The sequence below is a fragment of the Aphelocoma coerulescens genome, chromosome 26 (assembly GCF_041296385.1).
Source record: "Aphelocoma coerulescens isolate FSJ_1873_10779 chromosome 26, UR_Acoe_1.0, whole genome shotgun sequence".
Lineage (NCBI taxonomy): Eukaryota > Metazoa > Chordata > Aves > Passeriformes > Corvidae > Aphelocoma > Aphelocoma coerulescens.
Window position 1 is genome coordinate 4696685 of NC_091039.1, and position 27427 is coordinate 4724111.

At 49.8% G+C, this 27427-nt stretch overlaps 1 protein-coding gene across 1 annotated transcript; it reads left to right on the forward strand.

The window, feature by feature from the left end:
• Positions 1–1195: 1195 nt before the first annotated feature.
• NUDT3 (nudix hydrolase 3) lies at positions 1196–22826 on the forward strand. Its single transcript, XM_068996039.1, has 5 exons — positions 1196–1565; positions 12431–12541; positions 19826–19870; positions 20506–20590; positions 21304–22826. The coding sequence occupies exons 1-5, from the start codon at positions 1467–1469 to the stop codon at positions 21471–21473; spliced, it is 510 nt and encodes a 169-aa protein (XP_068852140.1). The 5' UTR covers positions 1196–1466; the 3' UTR covers positions 21474–22826.
• The last annotated feature ends 4601 nt before the right edge of the window (positions 22827–27427 follow it).

Genomic DNA, 27427 nt, shown 5'->3' on the forward strand with positions numbered 1-27427 from the left:
CTCCCAGCGGTGCAGCAGGGCTGGGCTGGGACGGAGCTGTTCTGCAGATGGAAAACTCAGCTGTGCCAGCCCACGGCCCTCTGAGAGGGCTACAGCCCGTGCGGGTGGCTCCGCGTGTCCTGCACCGCTGCGGGGTCACTCGTGGGGCACCGAGGGGGCACCGAGGGAGGGCTGGCGGCCGCGTCCGGGGGAGCCGAGGGCTGCGGTGGCCGCCGCCCGCCGCCAGGTGCCGCTCGGCAGCCGGTGACAGTGACCGGGAACGGGCCCGGGAGGGGCGCGGGGGCACCGCGGGGGGACGGACACACAGACACCGACCGCGGGGGGACGGACACACAGACACCGACCGTGGGGTCACCGAGGGGGGACGGACACACAGACACCGACCCGAGGGGGCACCGAGGGGGGACGGACACACAGACACCGACCGCGGGGGGACGGACACACAGACACCGACCGCGGGGTCAGTGAGGGGGGACGGACACACAGACACCGACCCGAGGGGGGACGGACACACAGACACCGACCGCGGGGGGACGGACACACAGACACCGACCGTGGGGTCACCGAGGGGGGACGGACACACAGACACCGACCCGAGGGGGCACCGAGGGGGGACGGACACACAGACACCGACCCGCGGGGTCACCGAGAGGGGACGGACACACAGACACCGACCGCGGGGTCAGTGAGGGGGGATGGACACACAGACACACACACACGGAATGTCACCGGGACGGACACACACCCCCCCACACACACACCCCCCCCCACCCCCCGACTGTCCCCGGGGTGCCCTCGGGCCCTCACCGGAGGGGCGGGGCCTGGCCCGAGCCCGCGGTGCTGCCGCCGCTGCAGCGCCCCCTCGCGGCGCAGGGCGGGCGCTGCTGTCCCCGCGGAGCCGCTGTCACAGCGGGGCCACGTGCGCGCGGCCGGCCCGGCCCCTGCGCCGTTTGCGTAAGGCCGCGCGCCGTTTGCGTAAGGCCGCGCGCCCGCCGCCGCCGCTGCGCGCCGCCCGCCCTATTCCCGAACGCGGCCTGAGCCAATGGCGCAGAGCGCGAGAGCCGGGGCGGGGGCGTGGCGGCGCCGCCTGCGCGGGGGGAGCGATTCTGGAAGCCGTGCTGCGCCCTTTGCGTAGCGAGCGCGCCGTCAGGCCGGAGGGGCAGCGCCGCCTCCCCGCCCGGCGGCCCTACGCCGTTTGCGTAGCGAGCCCCAAGATGGCGGCGCGGTCGTCGTCGGCGGTGGCCGGAGCGCGGGCGGCAGCGGCGGCGCGGCCGGGAGCGAGGGCAGGGGTGAGGCGGGCGAAGGGCGGCAGCGCGTAGCGAGACCCACAAAGCGAGACCCAGAGAGAGACTGTCGTGGGCAGGCGGTCCCCCCGCGCCTCCCTGTCCTTCGCCGCCCGGCGGGTCCCGCCCGCCCCCGCCCTCCGGGCCGCGCGTCCTCCGGCCCCGCCGCCCCCGGAGCGGAGGATGATGAAGCTCAAGTCCAACCAGACGCGCACCTACGACGGGGACGGCTACAAGAAGCGGGCGGCCTGCCTGTGCTTCCGCAGCGAGAGCGAGGAGGAGGTGAGGGCCGGGCCGGGGGCGAGGCCAGGCCCGGGACCCCCGAGCCGGCCGGGGTGGGGGGACTCGGTCCCGGCGGGGTTTTATTTTTAATAAGCGCAGTTCAGCGTCGCTGGGAGAGTTGGTGCTTCCCACTTGGTTATTCCTCTCCGCTGGAGCCGCGGAGATGCCCGGTGGGCGGCGGGACAGGCTGAGGGGAGCGCGGCAGGGGGTTTGGCAGCCGAGGGGACCGACCACGCTGGCAGAACTTCAGTCCAGCACATCACATGAGATGGGAGAGGAAACCTGACCTTGGATTTATAAAAAGAAACTGGGATAAAAGGGGACTGATGGAGTGCCAGAAGTTGCTGTCCAGAGAGCTTGGGAGGAAGTGGGAATTAAAGGTGGATTGGTTGGCTTCAGAGCGGCCGCGTTGCTAAGGGGCTGCATTGTCCGGGAAGTTACAAAGAGAAACTTCGCTCCGATGTGCGATTTTACACGAGTCTTTATTGACACCTCCTGAAGGTGGGCTCGGGGCTCTCAGAGCAGCAAGGCTGCAGGTTCCCTTCTGCTGCTGCTGCTGCCGGAGCCGGGCGTACACACTCCACTGCATTTGCTGTGCCCGAGTGGCTGTGCTAAAGTCTTTGTTCTCCTCATTATCATATTTGTAGCTACAGGAAATCGGAAGGGAATGCAGACAGTTCACTGGAGGAAAGGCAATTAGCATACATCCAGTTATTATTTAACGTGAACGAGGCTGCACAAGCCCTTTGTAGCTGTGCTGGCGTGATGAGGAGTGTCAGCATTTCAGCAGAAATGGTCTGAAATGACAGCAGTGTTGGTGCAGCATTCAGTGTAGCTGGTCCTTCCCACGGGCTTCCAGGAAATTTATGGGCTGACCGTGAAGAAGAACATCATTGTTTGTGTGATGATGCTGGGGGTGCTCAGCACGGGTGGGTGAGGGCGTTGGAGTGCCCTGATGCCATTTTACACCATTAGTGGGGCAGTTTGCAGGCTCTTCTCAAGAGGCAGAGGCTTGGCCATGTGTGACTGCAGTGTGGTTGAGGGTAGAAAAGTACTTTTGACAGGTGTCTGAGGCAATCAGCATGTGACTGGTTGTGAGTTTTATTTTAACACACCTCAACCTGCAGTGTTGCACAGGCTCCAGCTGATCCCTCCGGCCCGTGGGAGCTGGTGACAGAGCCCTCGTGGTGCTGGGGACACCGAGGTGTGTTAATGACAGCTGTCAGAGCCCTCACTGTGCTGGGACACCGGGCTGTGGGGCAGTGTCACAGCGCTGACCCGAGAGGTTGAAGGAGGAAAGTGAACTCGTTCCAGAGGCATGCTGGCATGGGACAGATGCTTCCAGCAGGCTCAGCTGTCAGGCTGGTGTAAGGCTGAGATTTAAAACCACTTTTGTGTCAGTTGTGTCTCTGCTGTGGTCTCCACCTACAGTGGATGGAATGTAAACTCATTCAGGCTCTAGTTTCTAGGTAAGAGCTGGAGTAGCACAATCTGTTTCTGGTTTCAGGCAGGATTTGAGGGAGCTGGCTCCCTGTGCTGGTTGTGCCGGGTCATTCCCAGGGGTCTGTAAGCTCTGGGAAGGTTTTTGTGTGCAGGGCACTGGAGGTTCTGGGTGAGCTCCGTGTTGTCCCTGTGGTCGCTGTTGGTGGCCTCGTCCCTGAGCTCCCAGTGGCAGCTGGCAGTGGCTGTGCTGCCCTGGGACACCTCGGGGAGGGAGCACTGGCTGCTGTGGAAGTGCTGCAGGCTGGGCTGGGGTGGGTTTCCTCGGGATGTGCCGTGTGTGTGCTGCTGGTGAGGAGCCACAGCAGGAGTGAGGCAGGGAAGGACAGTTCTGATCTGGGAGCCTTTGAAGGGCTGTGTGTGATACCTGCGAGTTGCACCCCAAGCTGAACCTGCATCCTCTGTTCCCATCTGTTATGCTCCTGGCTCTGGGAGCTGCCCAGGAAGAGGGCTTGTCACAAATACATCTGGGGAAGTTCTTACCCAATCCCGCAGAATTAACCCCACTGGGACAGACTCCGTGCTCAGATCCTGCACTTGGCCTTGGCCAAAAGGCATTGAAGTTAAACTTGTGTCAATGAGTGAAATCAGCTAGCAGGACACCTTATAAATTTTCCTTTCTAATTATTTCTTGGGTTAATTCTGATTTGTTGGCTTTTAAATAGACTTCAAGAGAAGTTGACTGGTGTCCACTCACTGCTACTTGCACTTTTTTGATAGCAAGCAAGGTGTTGCCTGTAAACATTTAAGTAGAGAGTTTTAAATGACTGTGAAAGTTTTATTGGTTTGCTCTTGGACAATAATACTTTTTAATGTTACTGACGTATTTTATTATTGATTGCTTCTATTCAAATGGAAATTGAGATCTATTTAAAAGGTGTCTCCAAGGAGGAGAGAAAGAGCCAGAGCCAAAGTATGTACATTAAAGATCTATTAAAAGCTTAGTGTTGGAAAAAAAGAGAGAAGAAAAGAAGCATGTTTTGATAAATAAATTAAACTTTCTATATTAAAGTAGGATTTTTCCTAAGACTGGCTGTTTCTCATTACTGTGTCTTTTAAATGCTTTAGAAACAGTAGAACTTTGCTCTTGTCTTTCTTCATTGCCTGCTATGAATTCAAAAAACCCATTTTTTTTCCTGTTTTTAACCCCTCATTAGTTCTTGAAATAAAAAAAGTTTGTCAGTGAACAAGAAAAAATAAGAGAATTCTGTTTATACTTACAGAGGAGGCTACTTTCCTCTGTTTAGGTGTTTCCCCCTGACGCTTCAGTTCACTGATGTATTTTTCTTTGAAATCTTAGCGATCCCCAGAGATTGATAAAACACCATGTCCTTGGTTTGGTGTTACATTTGCAAATAAAGAGTCTTAACAGAGAAATACTTCATTCTTTTTTAGTTTTTAAGTGATTTATTTTTTCCCTGTGCTGCTGGAGGTCTCACATTGTCTCTGCATTGCATTTGGAAGCCGCTACTTTTGGGCATGAAAAAAGCTCTGGAACGTTTTTATAAGACCAAGCATTGGCTGAAAAGATGCCTTTGTTACATATTCCTTTAAAAAGCAGCAGAGGGAGAATTAATTTCAGCATGAATCTCAAATGGAGAAAATAAATACATTTTTTGGGCATTGTGGCAACCCCCCAAATTGTGTGTGGTTTCCCAACGATCCACATCCTTGGGCAACAGGGAGAGCCGGGGCAGCAACGGGATTCATTCAAAGAGTGGGAACAGACTTCAAAGGACCTTCCAGCGGCCAAACACCAGGACTTTGCTATTCCCATCTTTTCACATGGAGTGAACTCCCGGGATATTTGCAGAACTGTGGAAGGAGAACGTGGAGGGAGAGCTCCCAAGTCCTGTGCCACCTCTGGAATCAATCAGTGCGTTCATTGCTTGGGATGTCCCTGCCCCTCAGCATCGCCATCAGGGTGTTATTTTTACATAACGCACATATTTTTTTTTGTGTGGACCGGCTGTTTTCATGAGGAAACATCCCAGAAAACGGCCCTCATGCCTCAGTGTGCCGCAGCAGATGGAGCCGTGCTCCGGGTGGCGTTGGACGGGAATAAAGAGGCACCGCTGGGCCGTGGGTCCGCGGCTGGGGCAGCGGCGGGTTTGAACATGCCCACATTGTGTCTGTGAAAGGACAAGCTGCTCGTTAACCACGGGCATTTTTAAAGACTTTTTTTTTTTTTTTTTTGGAGAAAATGCCTCTGGAAGAATCTTTTCTGAGCGGTGAATGAGGCCTGAATGGAGCTGGGAGAAGAGAGGTTTCACCCAGGGGCCGGTGCCCTGGCACACGCCGAGCTCTTCGGTCACGGGGAGAGCTGGGCCGGGTGGCCCCTGGGAAAGCCATTGGAATGCAAACGAACCTTTTTTTTCTTTTCCTTCTGGCCTCTCCTGGGCCGGTTTTACTCCAGCTGTGATGTAACACAGCAGAGCTGGGATTGGAACCCGCCGAGTGTGGTGGGGATCACGCGGTGCTCCTGGGCTGTCCCCTGTGCCTTGGCCCCAGTGTAAACCAATAACAGCTAAAACCACTCCGAGTGCTTCGCTGTTGGGATGTAAGCGAATCCAGCATCATATGATCATCCTGCTTTCCGTGGAATACACTCTCAGAATCCCTGTTCTGATGGCTGGGCTTGGCCGTGTGCTCCCATCTGCTGCATAAAAGGCTTGTGGTTGAACCCAAGTAAAGTTCTCCTGGTCTGCTGCTAACCTGTTAGCACATTTCCAGGGGGATAAGAAGCAGCTTGGAAGTGGATCTCTTGCCTGTGCTTCTCCTGTCTCTCTCAGCCCTGTAGATTGTGTAGAACTGTAGATCGTGCTCTCCAGGAGCAGGAGCATGGATAAACCTCTGCAAGACCTGTCTTTCATCTTAAAAAGTGTTTTGCCTTCCCACAAAAGCAGCTGTCACTAAACAGTTTTACAAGCGATTCCATGGTCTCTTGTACTTTCCCAAACAACAAAAGAATGAAAATTGTTAAATTTTCACTTCATTTACTGGAAGCTCAGCAAGCTGTTGTGAAACTGAAGAATTGAGTCAGTTTTGTTCTGCTGCAACTCAGGGAAAAGTGATGAATATGGAAAGAGGGTGTGCTCCACCCTTGGTCTGTGGAGAAGGACCCAACAGTGGTGGCTGTGTCTGTTCTCTGCAGAACACTGCTGTGCAATCTCTTCCACCTCAGATCCATTTACTGCTTGGCTAGGAGCTGGTTTTCCTACCTTTTTCTCCTCACTCTGTGTTCTGTGTCCCCCCCCTTTTTTTAGAAAAAACCCTCACATCCAGTTGACTGACTTGGTTCATCTCAGCACCCTTCAGACAAACTCCTGTAGTGTGGAGACAGGTACCAGCATTTGGGGGTGCACCCAGCAGGGACTGCTGCCAGGGGACTTAGTCTGTCCATGGATGGTCTCCCACAGTCTGGAAAAACAGCTCTTTCCCTTCTTAATCAAAAAACCCCAATGATGTGCTTGGAATTTTACCTTCTTTTAAAATAAGGAGAGTTCTTCTGGTTTGCTTGGATAGAGCAAAATTAATGAACTCAGTTCTACCTTACAAATAGCAAACATCCATGTGGAAATGCCATAGATGACATCCAGTGGGAAGCAGGGCCTCTGTTTCTTTAAGCACTTGTTCTTTTTCAGCCCAACTGAGCGAGTGACTGCACAGAACCAGTTAAGGATCTCTCAAATTTTGTGTATTTGGTTCAGAATTCCTGTCTCTGCTACTGGATATTGCACACTGACTCTGTTCTCAGAAATTTCACATTAACCTGTGAAATTTGGAGAGATACAATTACCTGCTGGGTAGATTTTTGTCAGATGTTTCAGGGATTGCTTCTCCTCATGCTGGTGACATATATTGATGCTGTGTGTAGAATTAACTACTTATATTTGAGCTGCTTCCTAAGAGTTTGTGTGTGCTGTATTTCCTGAGTAGGGTGGTTAATCAGAACAGAATGCAGCTGCTCTGTAAAAAGCCCAAATACCCCTTCATTGCCTTTTTTTCCTCCCTTATTCAAAAAGGCACTTTACAAGCCAGCATTCCTTCTGGAAAAGGTGCGCCTGGACAAGTTGTGTAAGCACTGAGTGGTCACCAAACTGGTTTTGACAGGCAGAAATAGGTTCTGGGGTTTGGGGTCTCTCTCTGGGAGTGCCCCTTATCAGCCCTTGGCTTCTGAAAGCAGCGGCCGCTGCTGCAGGCGGTTCAGCTGCTCCCAAAGCCTGGGAAGGCATGTTGCAGATAATTTTTGTGGTTATCTAAACCATAATTTCACTGGAGGGGGAGGACTTGGGATTGTGTTCCTCCCTGGTAGGAGCAGGCAGTGGCTCTGAAGTGGCAGGAGCGCTGCAGTAGCAGTAACAGGACCCGTGGAGTTCTGGAGCCAGAGCAGCAGCGCGGTACGTGGTGATTTATTATTGTTATTCTAACCAGCAGCCTAAAAACCAACAGAATCTGCTGTATTTTTTCCTCTCTGGTTATAGGACTGTAGGTGCGATCCAAGCACTTGAAATGACTTGAACTTCTTCCAGTTCACCTCTTGCTCCCATTCCAAAACTTGTGCTTTACTTCTGTCAAGTTCTGTAGCGCGAATCCCTTCCCCTTTGCGCGTCCTGCCATGAATTTCCCACCTGCAGTTCCTGGGTACCACGTTGTAGGTTAAATCCCATTATCCCACAGAGCCTGGTGCAGGTGTATGTGCAAAAATAACACCTGTCTAAGGAAATGTATCCTGTTGAGGAACAGGAATGCTCCTGGCAGGACAGGCTGTTATGGTCAGAGGAGGGATTTCTGTGGCTGTTGAGAGTGTGTGTTGCGGTCCCAGCTGCTGACCCTGCCAGGTGCAGGGCCGGCTGTAGCCCTGCTGACCACGGGCTGGACTCACTCCTGCCATGTGCGAGCTCCGGAACGTGCCTGGAATAGCAAGAGGGTGGGAGAAGCCCTCCCGTAAGCCCTGGCGTGTGCCCTGGGGCCCTCCTGCCTTTGCAGTTTGGCAAAACACGTGATTTGTTGGGGAGGCCGTGTTGCTGCCGGGGAAATGAGATTAATTTTGCACAGCTTTGGCGACAGCAGTGTCCCTCTTCTCCTCCCTGCTCCTCCAGTTCTCACCCTTGCTGGTCGCAGGGCTTAAAGGTTGTTTGGTGTGGTCAAATGAACATCCCACTTTTGTCAGGTAGAAAAGCATTTTGGTGATGATATTTGGGGATTGGGAGAATGTTTGTTAATTTTGAGTGAAGCATCCAAGGTGTTTGTTATGCTGGACACAGCGCCGGCTCTGGGATCTGCCTGGCCATGGGGCACATGGGAGCACAGCTCAGCTCCTGAGAACACACTTGTTTTAAACTGAAACTTTGAGACAAAGGCAGATTGTACAGCAAAAGCCTTGCAGTCAGCCATCTTCTCCTCCCAGCTCCTGCAGCCTCTGCGGCAGCGTTTCCTTGCAGGCTGTGCTCTGATAAATGATGCTGGAGTGGGAAATGAGTTGCAATGCCGGGAGGTTTGTGCTTCAGTCGCTGTGCAAACAATGTGATTTATGGCTTAATGTTGATAGAAAGCATGACAGTATTGATAGGAAGCATGTCAATATTGAGGGAAAGTCTGAAAATATTGAGAGGAAGCCTTGTAAGGCAGTGCAGAGGCTGTGTCAGGAGCCAGCAGCTATGGATCGGCTCCTGGCAGCAGGAGGCTGCTGGGCCAGACCCCGGATTTAACATCTTGCCTGCTGTTCCCTGTGCTGGCTGCCAGCTTGCCGGGCCCCGGCTGGCACAGGTGGATAGCACTGGCTTTTCCTGGAGGTCTGGAAGGTTCTCAGCTCATTTTCTACTCACACTGCAGCCCAGCTTCTCACAGGGCCATGGCCCTTTTCGTCTGCTCAAATGCTGCTGTGGAGCCTCTTTCGAGGAATCCTTTTCCTTATGGTGTTGCCGCTCTGGTTTTATTTATGGGTGGTGGTTGTTGTTTAAATCCACCACAGCTTGGAAGAACCCGGGAATCCCTCTGCCTCTGTTCCACAAATGGGGAGTTCATTCTCTGCCTGATACTGGTTGCCCAGTTTTTGCTTTGCAGAGCCCCATTATTCCTGTGAAAAAAAATCCAGAAAAACCCCTCCATGTGGATACAGTAGGTTTGTGTGTAACTGGGTTGTTTTGAAGTCAGTGCTGTGTATTGGGGATGCCCAGATTTATCCCAGGGACAAACTCTTTTCCCCTTTTCCCATGGAGCTCCTTATTCCATGTGGCTGTCTGGGCAGCCTTAGATGTCTTGATGTGTTTCCTGTCTCCTCCAGGCGGGGTTAGCTCAGGTTTGTTTTGATTTGTTTGTTGTGTGCAGCTTTGAAGGTCCTTGCCATGAGGCTCTGCTTCGAGCCCCTGCTGCACACTTCAAACTTGGCTTGTTTTTCTAAACTTTCTCTTTTGTGGGGGATTGTGTGTGACAGTTTCAGCAGGGCCACCTCCTGCCTTGCCAGACAGGCTTGTGTTGCTCATTTCCCTGCTTTGAAATGACATAATTGTCTTTGAAATCCTGGAAAACACAACTTGGCCATGTGATGTGTTACCTGCAAATGCTTTTCCAAAAAGTCTTCAAGACGTGACTTCAAAATCCAACTCCAAAATCCCTGGCAGGCCAAGAGTCTCAGTAGCCATCTTAAACACAGTTGCCTGGCAAGGATAAAATGGAAATTTCCACCCTTCTTATGTGTTCTAACCTGATTAAAAAAAATAAAATAAGTAAATTTTGTTGTACTTTTGATGGCTATTTAGATTAAATTAACTACTCTAAAATGTATTAAAATACAAGTTATATATGTAATAAAGAAGTTAATGAGCCAAAAAGCCACCTGTACCCTGGGCTGGTCTACTGGAAGGTGGCAGGGGGTGGAATGAGATGGGCTTTAAGGTCCCTTCCACCCCAAACCTTTCTGGGATTTGGATGATGACAATCTTTTCCTTGATCCCTCTGAATGCGTTGCATGTATCGGGATACAGGACTGGTGTTGGAAGTGTGGTTTTTTTCCCAACACAGCAATGTCTCCCCCTCGTTTGGAACTCAGCCCCTTTGTCTTGGGAGAGCTCATTGGTAGCAATATCCTGTTTGAAGCTGTTTTAAAAGAATGACCTTGTAGGGCTTGTTTCCTGCTCTCTCTTGATGGGATTTCCTTTTTATTAAACAGGAAATAGTCTGATTATATAAAAGTGTGAGAATGACAGGTTTTTCCTTCCCAGCAAGGGTTGTTCATGTTAATTCTATTCAGAAAATGCTCAACTTCCAGAGCAGCTGAAGTTAATTTACTTTGCCTCAAACCATTGTTTACACCCAAAAGTTCCTCCTGATGTGTTGCTGAGGCATTGTCTCAGCCCGAGCAGGTTTCCTGGAGCAGTCTGTGTCCAGGGTTCCACAGCAGATCCTTGTTCTCACGCCTGGAAGGTGGCAGGAGTTCAGGGGTGTGAGGTTTGCTGTGCTGAGTTTCAAAGATCTCGTTCTGCAGCTTTTAAAAATATTTTTCCACTTTTTTTCCCCGCCTTGAGCTGGAGCTCTGAATTGCAATGGGAAGTGGCAGAGCTGGTACTTCCTTACCTGGCAGCAAAGGTGCACTTGAAGTGGCTGTTCCTGCTCTTTCAGCTTTGTCCTTGGAATCACCAGCTGACCTGGAATCAGGAATTTGAGTCCAAACTCTTCTGGATGATGAGTGAGGATGGAGTAGAAGTCAAGTACTGTGCTAGGAAGAGGCACAGTGGCAAACAGAGGTGGCTGGGGATGGCCTGGCAGGGACTGGCTGCTGTCCCGAGGGCTCTGAGGATGAATGAAGTTTACATTCCCTATTTAGGCATGGCTTTCTGGTGGTGCTTTACATGGACTGGATGCCTGGGGGAAAGGAATTCTGCCTTCCTCAGGATGTCACTGTAAAGTAAATGCTGTTCAGTCATAGCCTGGCCAGAGGACAGGACAGGCAGGGACCATCCCACTTGGAACTGTGGAACTGAGGTGGCCCTTGCAGCTTCATTTGTTTCCAGTATGAGTTTGGTCACTTGGCAGATGAGAATTTTCAAGATAAACCAAAAACCATGGGAAACTCTGGAAATCTTGTTTTTGTTTTGGAAGTTTAATTTTGAGTTCTGTAGGTAGATTCCTTTTGATAATTAGTGCGAATCTTTTCATATCCTACTGGCAGCTCACTGTTTCCCCAGTAAAGCCTGGGATTTCAGTGTCTCTGCAGTGTAACTCCCAAATGTCTGACACTGTTACAGCTGGCCTGGAACCTAATTGGACTGGTATGCTGGAAAGTTTCTGGAGCAAGTCTCTTTGGCTCCCAGCTTTGTGCCAGTGAAATGATGAAGTACAACAGGATGACTCTAATGAACGAGCTTTGTTTAGAGAGCTGCACAACAGTATTAGTTTTGTTTTTAGTTTCCATCTCTGCTCATGGATGTCGATTTAATAAGCACAGCGTCTCTCTGTTCTTTGGGACAGTCTGTAGCCAGTTGAGAGTGTTAGTTAGAGTTTGTCTTGCTGGGAGGTGGCAAGTCAGAACCTGAACTTGTACAGAGCAGAACTGAACTGGAATAAAATGTGTTTCACAAAAAACTGCCACAAAGCATGTGTATGGCAAATCCCTCCTGGGAGGAAGGTTGGACCGTTTTTCTCATTCACAAAAGTCTGTCCTTCTGTGCAGCCCTTTCCTAGGGGGTTTTAAGTTTAATAGGTTTAATATAGGCTTTTATTTTGCTTATACCTCATTGAACAACCTCCTCTAAACCAAAAGTAGTCCAGTGCTGGCTGCAGAGCTGAACTCCTCAGTGCCTACTGCAAAAGAAGTGATGAACAGTGGGGCTGAGAATCTGTGCTCAGACAAGTGCTCATAAATAGTGCAGTGGGAGTTCCTGGATGTGTATCTGTTGTTAGTGACAGAACTGCAGGGACAGGCAAGGCCAAAGGCACCAGGATAAATTAATCGAGGTGCTTCTGCAAAGGGTGAAGGTGCTGAGCAGCATCTGGGCATTTCTCTTGTTGCCTGAGGTGTATGCCAAGCTGTGAGAACTCTGCAGTGAGCTCACACTGCGAGCGATGCTGTGTCCAGTGCAAACGAGTGTTTTGGTGTGCAAGGGCAGCTTTTCCTACAATGCATCAGAGCAGGGAGAGGCAGTGAGTAAAGTAACACGGAGTGTGGGAGTGCCTTGGTGTCCGTGCTCATGGAATTTCCACGGCTGTCTGGATGGGGCTGAGGGGAGAGCGAGTATTGCCAAGGCCTCGCCTTGGGTGGGTCATGTCTCGGGGTGTGTGAGGCACAAAGACAATCTCTGCCCTTCAGCTGGGCCCTGAAAGGGAGCGCTGGGGGTGCCCCATCAGCTGTGCTCTGCTCTCCACAGGTGCTGCTGGTGAGCAGTAGTCGCCATCCGGACCGATGGATTGTCCCCGGGGGTGGCATGGAGCCTGAGGAGGAGCCCGGCGTGGCTGCCGTGCGTGAGGTCTGTGAAGAGGTGAGTGGCTTCACCCTGCGCTGTTAGCCCGGGTTCTGTGGGTTTGTTTTCATCACTCTTCCTCCTTCTCCTTGAGGTGGAGAGTGAGGTTGGGTCGCTGGTGGTATCCCCATCCCACGTGGGAGAAAAATGGAGTCCTAAATAAAGAGAACATGGGAATGTAATTAAACCTCTCTGTTGGAATGAACTTGTCCTTGCCTGATACCTTTAACTGAAAATAAAGTTCAGCTTTAGTCACTTCAATGTATATGTGATGATTGTCTCTGCTTCCTTTTCTCTGCAAGAGAACTTCAAAACTCAGCTGTGCCTTTGTGGACCTGCCTAGTACTTGGGTAGAAGGTAGAAATAAATCCTTATGAGCCACGAAAAGCACTCCAAATATAGGGACCTCAGTATGTTTTTGTTTAGAACACATGGTGAGGTTTATGTGAATAAGTGAAATTGGCCATAAGTTACCAGCAGCAATTCCTAAAGTGTGCATGGGTTGGTTGCTTGGTTTGGTTTTTTTTTCCTTTTTGCATGAAGCTGTTTCAGGAAGGAGATCAAATAGCAGATCAAACACACATCAGTGGGCTGTAGAGAGAAGGCATATTTTTCTCTTAAGGCTGGAAGAACAATTTTTTTCTTCATAAGAAGTGTAAAGGCAGCAAATGTTAGTTGACTGCAGTGTATGTAAAACATGTCTTTAGAATTTGCTTCTGAATATTAACCAGCTGGGGAGATGCTTGGGTTCAGAAACAACTGCATAATTATGGATGGAATGACCAAGTAGGTTCACAGTTACATAAGGCAGGATTAAAAATGCTTTTAAGAGGGTTATAAATCTTTGTGCTCTGTGCAGAACAGGAATCAAGAGCTAATTGATGGGACTTGGGAGGAAGCTTCTCCTGTCGCTGCTTTATTGAATTGTCTGGTACATGCAGGTTTCTTCCTGAATTATTTGGAAGTACCTGCTGCTGTCTAACAAAACTCTGAATGTTTGTACTGTTGGACTAACCTAATACGGCAGATCTTGAGTTATGTGTTTCTCTCTGGATGTTTTTATAATCTAGCAGTGTATCAGAAAGAGATTATACAGTCAAAGTTTATTTTTTAAGTGTCTTTAGGTCCCTCTAATACTGAGAATTGCTGCTTGCAAATTTTATTTCTAGCTTGTAGCCCAGCTCCTGCTTTTCCAGTAACTCGGCAACCTTTCAACCCCTTTACAAGCCAAAGTGAGTGTAACCAGAACAATAGAAATATTTTTAGCTGCAGAGTCCTGCTTTTCAGCCCAAGCATTATTAACAATGAAGTGATTTGATACAGAAGCCCAGGGTTCATTCAGGAGGTGCAGAGCTTCGCCTCTCAACCCTTAAAATAAATGTGCAGGGACGCTCCCTGCACGGGCAGCAGCGCCCTGGGAGAGCCGCGCTCTTTCCATGACAGCGCTGCCTGGAAGGGAGCCCTGGCACGGCTCCGGCAGCGCAGGAACTGGTTTGGGCTGGCTGAGATAATCCCGCTCCTCGGCTGGTGTTCCCTGCTCACGTGGAGCGGTGCCCACTGCCAGTGTAACTCAAGCCCTGGCAGCCTGGCAGGGGTGAGTTCTGCTCATCGAGGCACCTCTGCCCAGCTGCTCCCAACAGGGAGCGCCGGGAGCACCCGTGAATCACCTGGGCACCGGCAGCCCTGGGTGCTGCAGGTGAAGGAGCTGACACAGATCTGTCTGGTGTGAGCGCCCTGCAGCTGCCAGTGGTGCTGGCAGAGCTGTAGGGGTGCAAGGCCTTCCCCAGATGGGCTGTGCTCACGTGCTGCTGGTGATCTGCACACAGAATTATCCCCCACATCCCTGGCCTCGGGCTCCAGGAACTGTTTGCTTCGTGCAGGGGGGATGTTGTTGGAGCACAGCAGGAGTGTTGGGAAGGACAGGAGCACCCAGCTCCCCAGTTCATGCTATTGGTTTGGCAGGAAGGGTTTCAGGAGGCTGCTGGGAGCCCTTGCTCTCCCTTCCATGTGTTTTGGGGTCAGTTGGAGCTGAGGCTGATTTCTGAGTAGGTTTGATGGTTTTGCTTCTCTCCTGGGACAGTCGTGTCTGTCACTTGTGGGGACACAGCTTAGCTGAGCAGTTCCAGTTTGCTGCTCAAGCTGGGAGAGGGAAAATCCAGTTTTCCCCATGTCAATGAGCAATGCTGCTCAAAGCTGTGGGAGAAATGTGTGGGGTTTCTTTCCTTGACTTTGGTATGCCTTTTCCCATTTTTATGAGAGCCGTTTGGAAGAGCTGTAAGGACTTGTGACCCTTCCCATTGCTTGTGGCTTTGAGGATGACAATAGGCTTTCCCTTCTCAATTCATTCTCTTTTGCATGGTGTGCATTTTTTTTCAAAATATTCTTCCCAAAATGAACATTTTAATTTCTGCATTCACTGTTTTAATTTTACTCTGTATGTGTTTGGGTTTATCAACATTATTGCTGGAATAATTGTCATCTAAAGTTATCTAACTTTTCCCTCTTCCTGTTCCAAAAATGAAATGTTGATTCTGAGTGAAGGCTGTGATCCCTCTGTCCTGGTTCAAGTCCTTGTCCTAGTTTGAGGTAGTCCTTATCTATATGAGTCTGCACCAGCACAAGTATTAACATAGACAGGTACCAACACTTGTCATGCTTGCTGTTGTCTGCATGAAATTGGAAGTGACTGGAGTAATTGGGCATTGTTTGCGGCAGAGTGACAGTAGACACACAGCAGCTCTGGGTCAGAGCAGCCTCTTCAGAAAAAAACTTCTTATTTCTGACAGGTTGTTGAGAAGTGCTGTAGTCAGTCCTACAGAGCTGGGAGCTCCACGTGCATTCTAAAGTTCACCTTCTGGAAGGTGTGTGCTCTTTTCAAACAGGTGTTGGTGCTCATGGAGTGTGTTTTTTGCTTAGGAATAAGGGGTTTTTATAAGTGTGAGCAACTGATGAACATCATGGTGCCTTAGCCTTATTATAGAGTGACTTTGAAAAAAGCCTTCACACTCATCTGTGAAACTCAGCACCAGTTCATTTTTCACTTAGAGCACTCTTCACATCGTGACCTTTAAATACTTAGTAAATGTCAAATTTTATAGCATTGCAGGAGCGTTAGTTGTGCTTTCTTCATGGGAGTAAAAGCCAGATAAGCTGTGCTTGATCTGTGATCAAACAGGCAATTGGTGCCAATATCAAGAATAGTCCATCATGGCAGTACTTTGATCTGGTTGCTGGAACTATTTTTTCCTCTCTTCTAAACATACCTTATAGATAATCTTTCCTGTTTCATGTATTTTGTTAGTGATTTAGAACACAGATATTGATATCTTTCAGTGCTAAAATAGGAAGATTGTTTTTAAAGTACTGCAGGGCCCACAGATGAATGATAAGATGATGGCCTTGAACTCCTCCTAGTTGGTCATACCCAGTGCAAGTGATGGCTCAAAGTCACTGTCCCTTAACCCTGTGTACTCAAACTTCACAAAAAGGAGTACAGTGTCTGAAAGTTCTTCATTCTGACATGGAATTTCATTTCTATTTCACAAGTGTAGAAGCAAATAAAGGTGTCATACAGTACAGAATTAGATGAATGAGTCTGACTCTCTCTGAGACGGCAGAGTTTGCCCAGCTGGCCTGGAATCAGCATCCTTCAAACATGTCCCCAGCCCTCCTGGGTGGGATTTGCACCTTCAGTAGTGCAGGTCTTAGAGCAAAGATTTGGGTGTTCCATCACAGTCCTCTTGCCCAGCAGTAATCTGTAGTAGATGCAGGCTTTGAGCCTAATAGAGCAAAGTAAAATAGCTGAAATTCCAACCCACATTTTCCTTAGCTCAGATGGAAGGAAATAAAAGCTGTCCCGAGGAACAGATGGTGTTGCTGCAGGCTGCTTTTTGCATCTGACCCCAACTTATTTTCAGCTTTGAAACCTGAACCTGCTGTTCTCGGATGTCTTCAGTAATTTTTCTTTATTAAAGCAAGTTGTTCCAAGAGCAGCAGAACTAGTAAAGCTTCATTTCCTCCGTGTTTTTGTTCCTTGTCCTGAGCTCCCAGCCCACCCCTCTGGGTGCAGTGGGGGTTTGAAGTGTGTGCTGGTCAGGCAGCTGGCTCTGGCAGTGTCTGTGGCTGATGTGCTCTTGCCAGAGCTGCCTTTTCCTCCTCCCCTGGACCCTGGACACTGATTTAGATCAGCAGAGCAGAGAAAAAGCTCCTTTTGCCAGCTCTGTGTGTCCTCTGTTGTACCTGAGCGTGCCTCTCCCAGGGAATCCTGTCGTGTGATTGCCTTGCTTTGTTTTCACACCTGCACTTGGAACAGTTGGTGCTGGTGCTGTCCAACCCCTGTTGATGGGTTCAGTAACATCCTCCTAGGATCCTCCTAGGATTCTCCATGTACTTGGAGGATTGCAGCACGGACTCCCTGTGCAGCACTTCCAGTGCTTAGAGGGGCACAAAATCAATTGTGCTGCCTCTGCCTCGCTCACTGTTCTGGCCCAGGAGGGCACAGCATTCTCAATCCATTTACTATCGAGGAGAAAATTCCTGAATCATCTGCTGCAAATTAAGATTTAGACCCTGCTGCAGTCCTGGGTGAGCCTGGGACTGTGCTTTAACTCTCCAAGAAAATTTTCTTGGCCCATATGAAATGGAGAGATGGGGAACTTGCCCAGGGAGGAGCCTGGCAATTGTCTTGCTGGCTACCAAGCTTGACTTGTTAGTGATAACAGCTATAGGTTATTTTCTCATAGGTCTTGGGCAACTTCTACGTTAGAAATTTGTGTGAGACTGTGAATTCCACTTGCATGGTTGTCGGTTCCATTGTACTGAGACCAACTCTCCTGTTGGTGTGGGAATTTATCAAAAACAGGTGTATGACAATCCTGTTGGTGTTGGGTGTCCTGTGTGTTGTCTTTAAAATCCACTGTACCTGGAAAATGGACTGAGACAGGCATTGGCCCCCAGGAGCAGTGGCTGATGTGTTTTGCAGGCTTTGGTAAGAACTTGCTTTATAACATCAGCCCAGTGCTTTTTTGAACCAAATCATTCTTTTATGTCACCATTTACAACTGCACATGAGAAGTTCGTGCGTGAAGCAAAGCTTAGAGCTTTCTCAAGTTGTCTGATGATAATTCAACATGATTTTTCTACAGGACATGTTTGTCTTGGCATCATTTTTTGTGCCTTTTTGGGCAAATAAGACCAGGCAGGACAGAGCAGGAGGATCCTGGTTTGCAGACAGCGTTATTTCCATCATCTCTACCAGCACAGAAGGAAGGGCTCCCCACCTCCCTCTGCTACTTCCAACACAGTTCTAGAGCTGGGATAAACTGCCTGGGAGGTTGGTTGAGCAGAATTCATCCTTCATCTCCAGGCTGGCCAGTTGCCTGGAGATAGATTTATTTCTATTCAGACTTGAGAGTTCACTAAACCATCACAACAGCATCCCTGGCTTTTGATTCAGTGCCTACCGGTAAGGAGAGCAGAAATTCAACAGCCTATTCCAGGAACCAGCAAAGAATTGGCTTAAGACAGTTATTTTCCAGAAATATTTGATTATGCTTCACCTTTTAATGCATTCATGTCCGTATGTTGTGAAGGTGGAAGCCTCCAGTTCCTCCCTGTGTTACTGCTGCCTGTTGAACACGGCTTAGCTAAAAATACATCCCAGTGCTGAAGGGGTTCCTTGAGGGAAATGCATTTGAAGCATTTGCATTCCAGATGCCTTCGGAGAAGGCTGAGCCCAGGTCAGCAGGGTTGGCAGAGGAGGTGGAATCGCTCGCCCGCAAAGGTCAGGCCGGCTCTGCCCGGCCCGTCCTGCGCACATGGGCACCGACCTTCATGGAATTGCTGCTCCTTCATGGAATTGCTGCTCGCTCCAGAAATAGCCCCTGGGGTCACAGTCAGTGGGGCACCTCTGGGCTAAGCAGGATGTCAGAAGTACTGGTGAGACAATAAAGCCTGAGTCCAAAAATGAAGTAAAAGATTGATCTGTTCACTTCCTAGAAGTGGAGCTCAGCGAGTGCGTTACCGAAAGGATTTACAGATTTCTGTGACTGCTTGTAGTGAGGGAGCTCCAGCCCCTTTGCTCCTGGGGCAGTTCCACATCAGCTCCTGTTGGAAGCAGGAGTGAGGTGTGCTCTGGCTGGGTTGTTTGGTGCCTGTTGATGCAGTAGGCTGGAACTTAACCAGGAAAATCACCTCATTAAAGAAAGTTCTCCCTTTCTCACAGCACGAGACTGTGCAGCAGCTGGTCAGTAGGACAGAGAATTTGTCTTATCATTAATGTGACCCAAACATCTTCTTTTAAAAAAAAGAGAAGTCTGGCATAATCAGATCTCTGTCTCTCATCTGCAAGAGGCACAATTTCCCTGGGCTGTTCATGGGATGTGTTCCAGCTGCTGGAGACAGAGCCGACTCTACCTCCCAGTTGTGGCTGGGTCGTGTGCCAGGCTGTGTGGGTTGGTTCAGACCTGTTAAATCATGGAGCAAGATCTCATCTTGTCTGTAGCACTTGAGTTCCAACCATTTACAGTCATAAAAAGGAGGGAATATAAAGCAAGGGCAGAAGAGTGGGCTCAGATTTTGCACAGAGAGCTGAGGGGGAATGAGCCAGCAGAGAGGTACCAAAAGGGACACCAAATGTGATGGAGTGGTACATCCTCAGTAGTACTCAAATAGACAAAACTGTTGCTTAGATCTCTTGATTTGTGTCTCTGCTTGATTCAAGAGCTTTATTTCAGCATGGATCTGCCCTTTGTGTTATGTCCAAACCCCTCTTGTGCCTGCTGCCGGGGCCACATCACAGCATTTGGTGCTTTTATTGGCTTGTTTCAAGTGTGTGCAGGACACCCCTGAAATACCTGGGAGCTGTCACGTTGCCCTTGGAGTGTAAGTGGATGTTTTACACATACTGTATTTCCTTAAACTCTGATTTTGAAGGGGTAAAACTGCTAAACCCCAAAGCCAATGTTCCCCGTGCTCAGGCTGTAATAACCTGCAGAGGAGATTGTGGTCACGAGGAGTGTATTGTTATGCAAGGAGTAACTCCTCAAATATTTCTTCTTCCTCCAGATTGAATTCAAAATTGTTTGAATGTAGGGAAACAAGGAAAAAAATCCTGGGAATGCTTGGATGTTGAGCGCTTGGGATAAATTTCTGCTGCTTGTCTTGTGACTGTGTTGGTTTAAGATTAGCAGAATTTTCGAGTGTTCGCTTCCTGTCCTGAAGGAGCCAGTCCTGCTCAACAAGTCGGAAACACATACTGAGCTGCTGTTAAAGCATGTTTCTTTTCTCTTTGAACTTCCCTAGGCTGGAGTGAAAGGGACGTTAGGAAGATTAGTGGGAATTTTTGAGGTAAGTTTCAGACGTGGGCGCTGTGAAATTTTGTTGCAAAAAATCGTCTTGGAGCAACAATGGCTCTACAGGGTTGTGGGGTGAGTGGGTGCTGGTTTGGTGCAAACTTCAAAGTCCCTGGTAAATAAAAACACACCTGCTCAGCAATTCTGATGTTTGCAGTGGGCACTTCAGTGAAGTCACTGGTGATAACTGGTGTGACTGAATATTCTCGGGGCTGCCAAAAGCTGGGGAGTGGGGTCCCCCTTCACTTTTAGCACTCACAGCCACACCTGGCAGTCAGCAGGTACCGGACACGGCTCTTCTTGCTCTTGTTCTGTCACTGACTCTTTCAAACTCATGTGAAATAGGTAAAAATCTTCCCAGCTGAAGAACTAATTTGTAAGCGCATCAGTCCACAAAGCACTGCTCCACAGATCAGGAACTACACTTTTGGGCGTCCCTATTAACACTTTCAGACCATCTCACATTTAAAACACAACAGTTTTTAGCAGCTACGAACAAGCTTTGATGTGGGAGGAGCTGCACCCAAGGTGGGCAGTTTGCATCTTGCAGTTGCCCAGTGCCCCCCTGCCTGAAAAGGTTTGTTGTTGCTGTGGGAGCTTGGTTGTTACTGTGTCCCCTTTGCCTTCCAGAACCGGGACAGGAAGCACAGGACCTATGTTTACGTACTCATCGTCACCGAAGTGTTGGAGGACTGGGAGGACTCGGTCAATATTGGTAAGCTTGGTGCTTGCTGCATTAACTGATGGAAACAAACCACAAGTCAGCTCAGCATCCCTCTGGGACCTGGAATCTGTGTGAGTGTCATTGGGAAAAGTGGCAGAGGTGTGTCCTTTGGTTGCTTGGGAAAATAATTTGTGGTGAAATTGATGCTTTTGTTACCTCTGTGGCCCAGGAGAAGCCAAGTAAGTGTCCAGCTGCCTCTGCAGCAATTCTGTGTTTAACTCTTCCACTGGAAGGTACCAAGCAAAGAGCATGAAGAACTGTCCTGTCTGAGACTAGAGGAAATACATGTGGGTTAATCATTCCCTGTTATCTTTGAAATCTTTGCATTTGAATTGGATTCCCAAATGGAAGTGAACCTGTTGTTGCCACAAGGTTTGTGATTGCACTGCAGCAAATGGAACATGACTCTCCTCAGGCTCTTTATGGAAAGAGTAAGAACTGAGAGCTGTCCACAGGAAACTGAAGCCTACTTGCAAACTGATGGAAATTGGCTGGTGCTTGGTGTGTGTGTTGTGAGTTGCCTTAAAATGAGCATCTGGCTTGAATAGAAATTGCAGAAATAGCAAAATAATGTTTGTTTAAACTAAGAAATGCAAGATGGGATGTGCTGCCCTAAACAAACACCTGTCCCTGGGGATGGGGAGGCCCTTGACATCAGAGAACATTGTTAGGTTGCATCTACTGATTTCTCTCTTTGTCCCCAGGAAGGAAAAGGGAATGGTTTAAGATAGAAGATGCCATAAAAGTTCTGCAGTATCATAAACCAGTGCAGGCCTCGTATTTTGAAACCTTGAGGCAAGGCTGTCTGGCCAACAACGGCACCCCGGTCATGACCACGCCGTACTCCGAGAGCTCCGTGTCTGACATCAGATGACTGACGACGTCCCTGCGAGAGCAATTCCCAAAAGCAGACTGAGACCTGGATTTCCCTTCCCTCCCCGTTTCCATGCCTCCTCCCTCACACCAGGCATGGGCAGCCGCCTGGGGCAGAGCAAGTGTTCAGAGTGCTGCGATTTAGTGCAAGGTGGGATTTTTTTTTTTTTTCTTTGTTGGCTTTTTTTGCTTTTTTGTTTTTGGATCTGTATTTTGTAAAATACATTTTGTGCATGAAGTGCCCCTTTCCTGGTACTCCGCTCCACGGCCTGGAGGCTGCCAGCCCCGCCTCTGCCTCGTGCTCTGAAGTGTCCCAAGTGTCCCCTTCGTGTCACCCCAGCCAGAGCCACTTTTTTTTTTTTTTTTTTTTTTTTTCTTTCAATAGAAGACTTCCAATGTGAGATCAGCTCTTCAAGTCTTAGTCTGTACTGTAAGGTGCTGCTCAGACCCGTGTGGGGATCACTTGCAGCACATCTGTATAAACTTTTTTTTTTTAGATGGAGGATCTAACATTTTAATTTTGTGGGAATTTTTTTTTTTAATCCTGGTCTGCTTCTGAAAAGAAGGGTTCATAATTAATCTGTTTGCCTTTTGTTCTGTTTTTTAAAAACACACATTCTGTGACAGTGCTAGTGGCTGGGCCAGTTTACTCCCCATCCAGTATCTCCCGATTTAGTGCAGTGACACTTGAAGTTGAGGGCAGAGTTCGAATCACCTGCAGACATCCCTGCAGACATCCCTACGGCTTCTCCAACAGCTTCCACCAATGTTTCTGCGTTTCCATCCGAGTGGAACCACAAGGAGCTGGTCTGGAACCGTTGGCCAAAACCAAACAGCCTCAGCAGCGCTGCGACAGCACCCGGATCGCGTCGGCTGCGGTGGGAATCGGGCTGCAGAGGGGGTCAGACGGACAAACTGGAGTGTGGCTCACCAATGCTGTCCCCTGCTCCCGCTGCGTCCTGCTCGTGTCTCTCTTGTCCACATGCCTTACGCCGTGCTCAACTGGAGACTTGGGATTTGTGCTGAAGCGTCGGCTCGTGCTCACCGAGCGTTGCTGCCGCGCTCGGAGAACCACGCGCCTATCCCTGAAGAGAAGTCCTGGGGGGAAAATTCAGGTGTTCGGTCTCTTGTCCTGTGGTTCTGCAGCACTTACGGTCGCACTGTGCAGCGTGCTCGGAGTGTGCCCTCCGTGCAAGGTACAGCTGCCTCTGGCAGCATTCCGGGGGAGCAGCACAGGAGAGCTCCCCGATGCGTTGGCACACTTCACACGGGGGTTTGTTGTTTTCTTGCTGTACGTTTCATGCTGTCTTGATTTGCCAACAGTGTTGTCTAGTTGGGAAATAAAATGGGAAGGGTTGGGGTTGGGGGGTGGGTTGGGGCAGGTACAAGTTTTGGGAGGGGCATTAATTAATCCCTGGCTTGGGACAAGAAGTGGTTGCTGAGTTCAGTAACTTCTCCTTTGTCAGAGCAGAGCCAAGATGTGAAATTAAATCTGCAGTACTTTTTTTTTTTTTTCCTTTTTTTTTTTTTTCCTGCTCTTTATTTAACAAAAAATTATTCTAATAAACACTCACTGTTCTGGAGCTTTCTCTCTTTCTGAGAAGCACTTACAATATGAAAATCTGATAGAAATATCCATGGAGCCTGGGACAAGGGGGAATGGTATCCTTGCTGTTTTGGCAAGAAGCTGTTCATTTTAAGATCCTCTTCTGTTCCTTTCCTTGTTCTCCCTGCTTTCATCGGTGTGGAGTAGCAAGGCCAAAAGCAGTGCCAGTGATCGCTGACATGGAAAACCACGCGTAAGGAACAGCCCATTATTCAAGGAGTAGCTCAAACCCAAGCATCTGGAATTGAGCCTAAATTACACCAGTTCAGCTCACTTCAACTTAGAGACGAATGTACAATCCTTTCTCACTATGTGCTGGTCAGCCTGAACCAAACTCTCAAAAGGGCTTGAATATTCTGTCTGGAAGTGTCCAAGAAATTCCCAGAGTCGCTGTCCCCGCGCCCTGCGAGGCACCTGACACAGCCGTCTACTGCCTTCGATGAGTCTTGGTCTCTACTGTACAGATTAGTATGTTGGAAATGCTTTGCAACAAAACAGCTGGTACTCCTGAAAGAGTAACTGCAGTTTTAATATCAGCAGCATGCACACTTTTGTTTTTAAACTAAAAATGTTTTTACAGGGCTGTTAAACTGACAATTTAGGGTAGAATATTGTTAATGACTTGCTAATGGCTTATTTGTTTGGGTCAGAAAAAATAAATTGTGCCAAGAAAGTGTTCTAATGTGGCATGGATTGATGCTGTTACCACGGAGTGGCTGATGTTATGCCTTGTAACTGGAAATGGCTCCTGGGGCAGGAATAGCCTTGATTGAAGAGATGCAAATTTCAGACCAGGCCTTAGCCCTGTGCTCCCTGAACCTCTCCCTGCACCACACAATTCCCATCTTCCTCAGCATCTGAGGTTCTCTCTAGAGCTGGTACAGCTGCAACCCCAGCAGTTGGAGTGGTTTTATCTAAACTGGTGTTAATTGGTTTGGGACTGACAAGTCGCCCTGTCTGTGTGAGGAACAGGGGAGCTGCTGGGAGCACGGCTCTGGTTCTGCAGCCCGGACGGTGCTGCTCAGTCTCACTGCTGGGGCCACTGTCCTGAGTGTGCCGAATCCCAGGGGATGAGCCTGGGGCTCCCAGCCGTGCTAGAACTGGTGCTGTTCCGAGCTGGTAGCGATGGATAGCGGGATTCTTAACCTCAGCTGGCCTGAACCTTATGTGGAGCGTCACTCAGTGTCTCAGCATCCCATGGGAGCAGTTCTTAGCTGGCTCTCAGCCTGGCTGTGCTCTCTGGGCACTGCTGGGAGGTGGGTATGACACAGGATGTCCCCAGACAGCCAGAAAGGTGCAGCAGCTGTTTGGTCCCCCCTTCATGGCAGGTCTCGAATTCTGGTTTGGGGTATGAGTGGGGCACAGGTGAGGGGCTGCTGCTTTTCATCACCTCTGGGCCCTGGGGGTCCCTCTGCAGCTCCTTAGGGGCGCAGTGATGTCGCTAATGGGGTCCCTTCTTCCCTTGCTGCTTTTCATTCCTGTGGTCATTGTCCAAGGACGCCCCACTCTTGCTACACCAGTGAGGGGCAAGGGAACCTGCACCAGTTTGGTGACTCCAGCATGGGAGCAGGAGAAAAGGAAGACACCCCTGGAATACCTGTGTGTCCAAGTGCTGCTGGATCCTTCCAGGAGGATTTGTCAGATCCCAAATCTCTCTGGTGGTCTTACCTGATGTGTAAAACTTAAGAGGCAGATGGACGTCCCTCTGCAGAGAGAGCTGAGTGTAATGAAACTCAGCAGAGCTGGAATTGTGTGGCTCTGGCTTTGGGGAGTGTCTCCCAGACAAGGATTTGTTGTTGTGGAATAGGGATTTTGGTTCTTTGGTTATCGGCAGCTTGGAAATCGCGTGTGGCAGGAACCACACAGCACCTGGCTGAGGTGGTTGCTGCTGGGCGGGTTTGGGTTTCAGATGTGACTTTGCTCACACTGAGGTTCTTCAAAGGCACATTTCAAAGGGAAGAACCCTTTTGCAGTTCAGAGTAAGCCCAGGTGGGGACTGGGGGATTTCCCTGCTGTGTGGTGGGTGCTGCCTGGCTGGGCCACTGCTGGGCCTGGGAGGTGCTGCCTTTTCCTGGGAGAGAAGAGTGAAAGAAGGGAGGGGTTTTACCCATTCTCCTTGAAATCTGGAATTCAGTGATGTTAAAGTACCTCTGGTGGCTTCCCAAAGATGGATTGTTTGAGTGGTTTGTTGGAACCTCGGTGTCACAGCTGTGCCTCCCATATCTCAGGGCAGTGTTGCCACTTCCCAGCAGCACTGGCCGAGCTGTCCACACTCAGTATGGTCAGCAGGGCCAGCACACATCAGAACTGCCGTGGCACTGGGAATTCTGAGCCATTGGCATTCACCTCTCCAGGTACAACATTAGGCAGAACATTCCCTGGATGTGGAGTTAACAGCCACTGTGCAAACTAAAAAGATTTTTTTTCAAATTGAAAACGCATTAAACTTTGGGCTGTAAAACCCCCAAGGACCGAGGCAGTGACAGCAGGGAGGGCACACGGTGACGATCTCCTCAGGTTGGTCTGCTTCCAGCTTAGCCAGGTGGGTGTGTTCTGGGAATAAGCAGAGGAAGGGAGCAGAGCCTGAGGGCTGCACATCAGGGCCCCCCAAACCTCCTGCTGTCTGCCCCGGTGCTGGGGGCAAGGTAGGAGCTGGGTTTGGTGGGAGCTGGAATGAATGGCAGGATCAGCTTTCCCACCAGCTCTGTTCCTGTGTAGATGGATGCTGTGAGCTCTTCCCTACTCTCCTGTGGAGCACCGAGGCAGCTCATTCAGCCTGAGTTGGAATGTGCCTTAAAGCAAACTCTGTAAAGGGAAAAACGAAAAGGGATTGGAATCTGCAAGTGTTGCTTTTTCCCTTGTGTGGCCACAAAGTATTCTGGCTAAAAATGTGAGTAGGGAATGTCAGGAATCCTCAGTTCCCTCCCCGGATCTAGCAGGGGCTTTGGGCCTTTGCCTCGGCTTTTCCATGCAGAAGCTGTGTTCAGCATTCCGCAGCGCATGGGTCACTCCCGGAGAATGAAATCCTGGAGGCTGCACAGGTCCAACAAGTAACACTTGTACAAGAGCTGTAGGTTTCCTGCCTGTTCTCTCTGTTTTATCCCAAATGTTTGTGCTTTCACACAGCCAGATGCAGCATCCATCCCTGTGCAGAGCATGGGGGGGAACACTGGGGGTTGGTTTGGGGTTGGTTTGGGGTTGGACCCCCCCAAGGGGAGCCTGTGGCTGGTGCTGGGGGAGGATTGGAGCTGTATCTTCAGCCAAACCTGCCCCAAGCAGTGACAGGGTTGCAGTGTGAGGAGCTTTTCCCTCTGGATGATGCAGTGCCTGCTCTGGTCTTGCTCCCAGCCTGGGTTTCCCATCCTGGCTCCATTCTCCTGCTCAGTAATGGCATCATCTGGTGGCTGCAGCCCTGCAGGGACGTGGTGACTTCATGGCTTGAGTGCCCCTCAGCTGGTCCCTGAGCTCCTGACACACACAGGGCGTGATCCTCATTTTCCTAACCTTGGAATGAACTAACCCAGCTGCTCTGGGCTGCCGAGATCCTGGAGTGCTGTGCTGGGGGTGGTGTCAAGGGTCTGTACATAACAAAGGTGTAGCTGGTGAAAAAGAAACTGAACTGGACTGAAGTTGTATTTAGGAGATTTATAAATCTCTCTTTGGTGCTAGTCCATAGGGTTTTTTCTTTTCTTTCTTTTTTTTTTTTTTTTTTGGGAAGATGGGAATTTTGATGTTATACTTGATGAATCGGCTCTAGAATTGCCTCAGAAATGAAACTTGGGAGGTCTGAGAGTGTTTGTTGAATTTCCTGTGTGTCCTATTTTATATTTATTAAATCAGAAAATCTGGAATGATCACTTTGCCTTTGCTGCTCAGTCCTTCCATGAGCTCTGTGTACATGGGGGGCTCCTGGCAGCCCCCCCAAATCAGGAGAACGGGGCCCCAGACCCCGGTTGAGGGATGAATGACCAGGGTCCATTGTCCAACATCCTGTCCGTGGGTGTGTTTGCCTGAGGCTTCTCCATTCCTCCCCAAAACAAGGAATCTCCATGGTTGGTCAGAGCTGTAGGGCTTTGACTGTTTCTGGTTTGTGTCTGAGCTGGTACCTTCGACCTCACCCCCACAACTGAGGGTGGGACTGACCCAGGTGCAAGGGAAAACGAGTTTGGAGCCCTTCCAGGTACTGATCCAAGTCATCCAGATGTCCAGGCCTGGGGTGGGGGCCGATGGCAACCACAGAGCCTGGTGAGGGATCCCTGGGTGCTGTGCTCCATGCGATGGTGGGGTCAGCTGGGATGTGGTGGGGTCAGCTGGGATGTGGTGGGGTCAGCTGGGATGTCTCATGGAGG

Excerpts from the sequence above, each read along its gene's own strand:
- NUDT3 (XM_068996039.1), top strand. The coding sequence starts at position 1,467 with ATGATGAAGCTCAAGTCCAACCAGACGCGCACCTACGACGGGGACGGC. Across the intron at positions 1,566-12,430 it reads GCAGCGAGAGCGAGGAGGAG|GTGCTGCTGGTGAGCAGTAG; the intron begins GTGAGGGCCGGG and ends TGCTCTCCACAG. Across the intron at positions 20,591-21,303 it reads GGAGGACTCGGTCAATATTG|GAAGGAAAAGGGAATGGTTT; the intron begins GTAAGCTTGGTG and ends CTTTGTCCCCAG.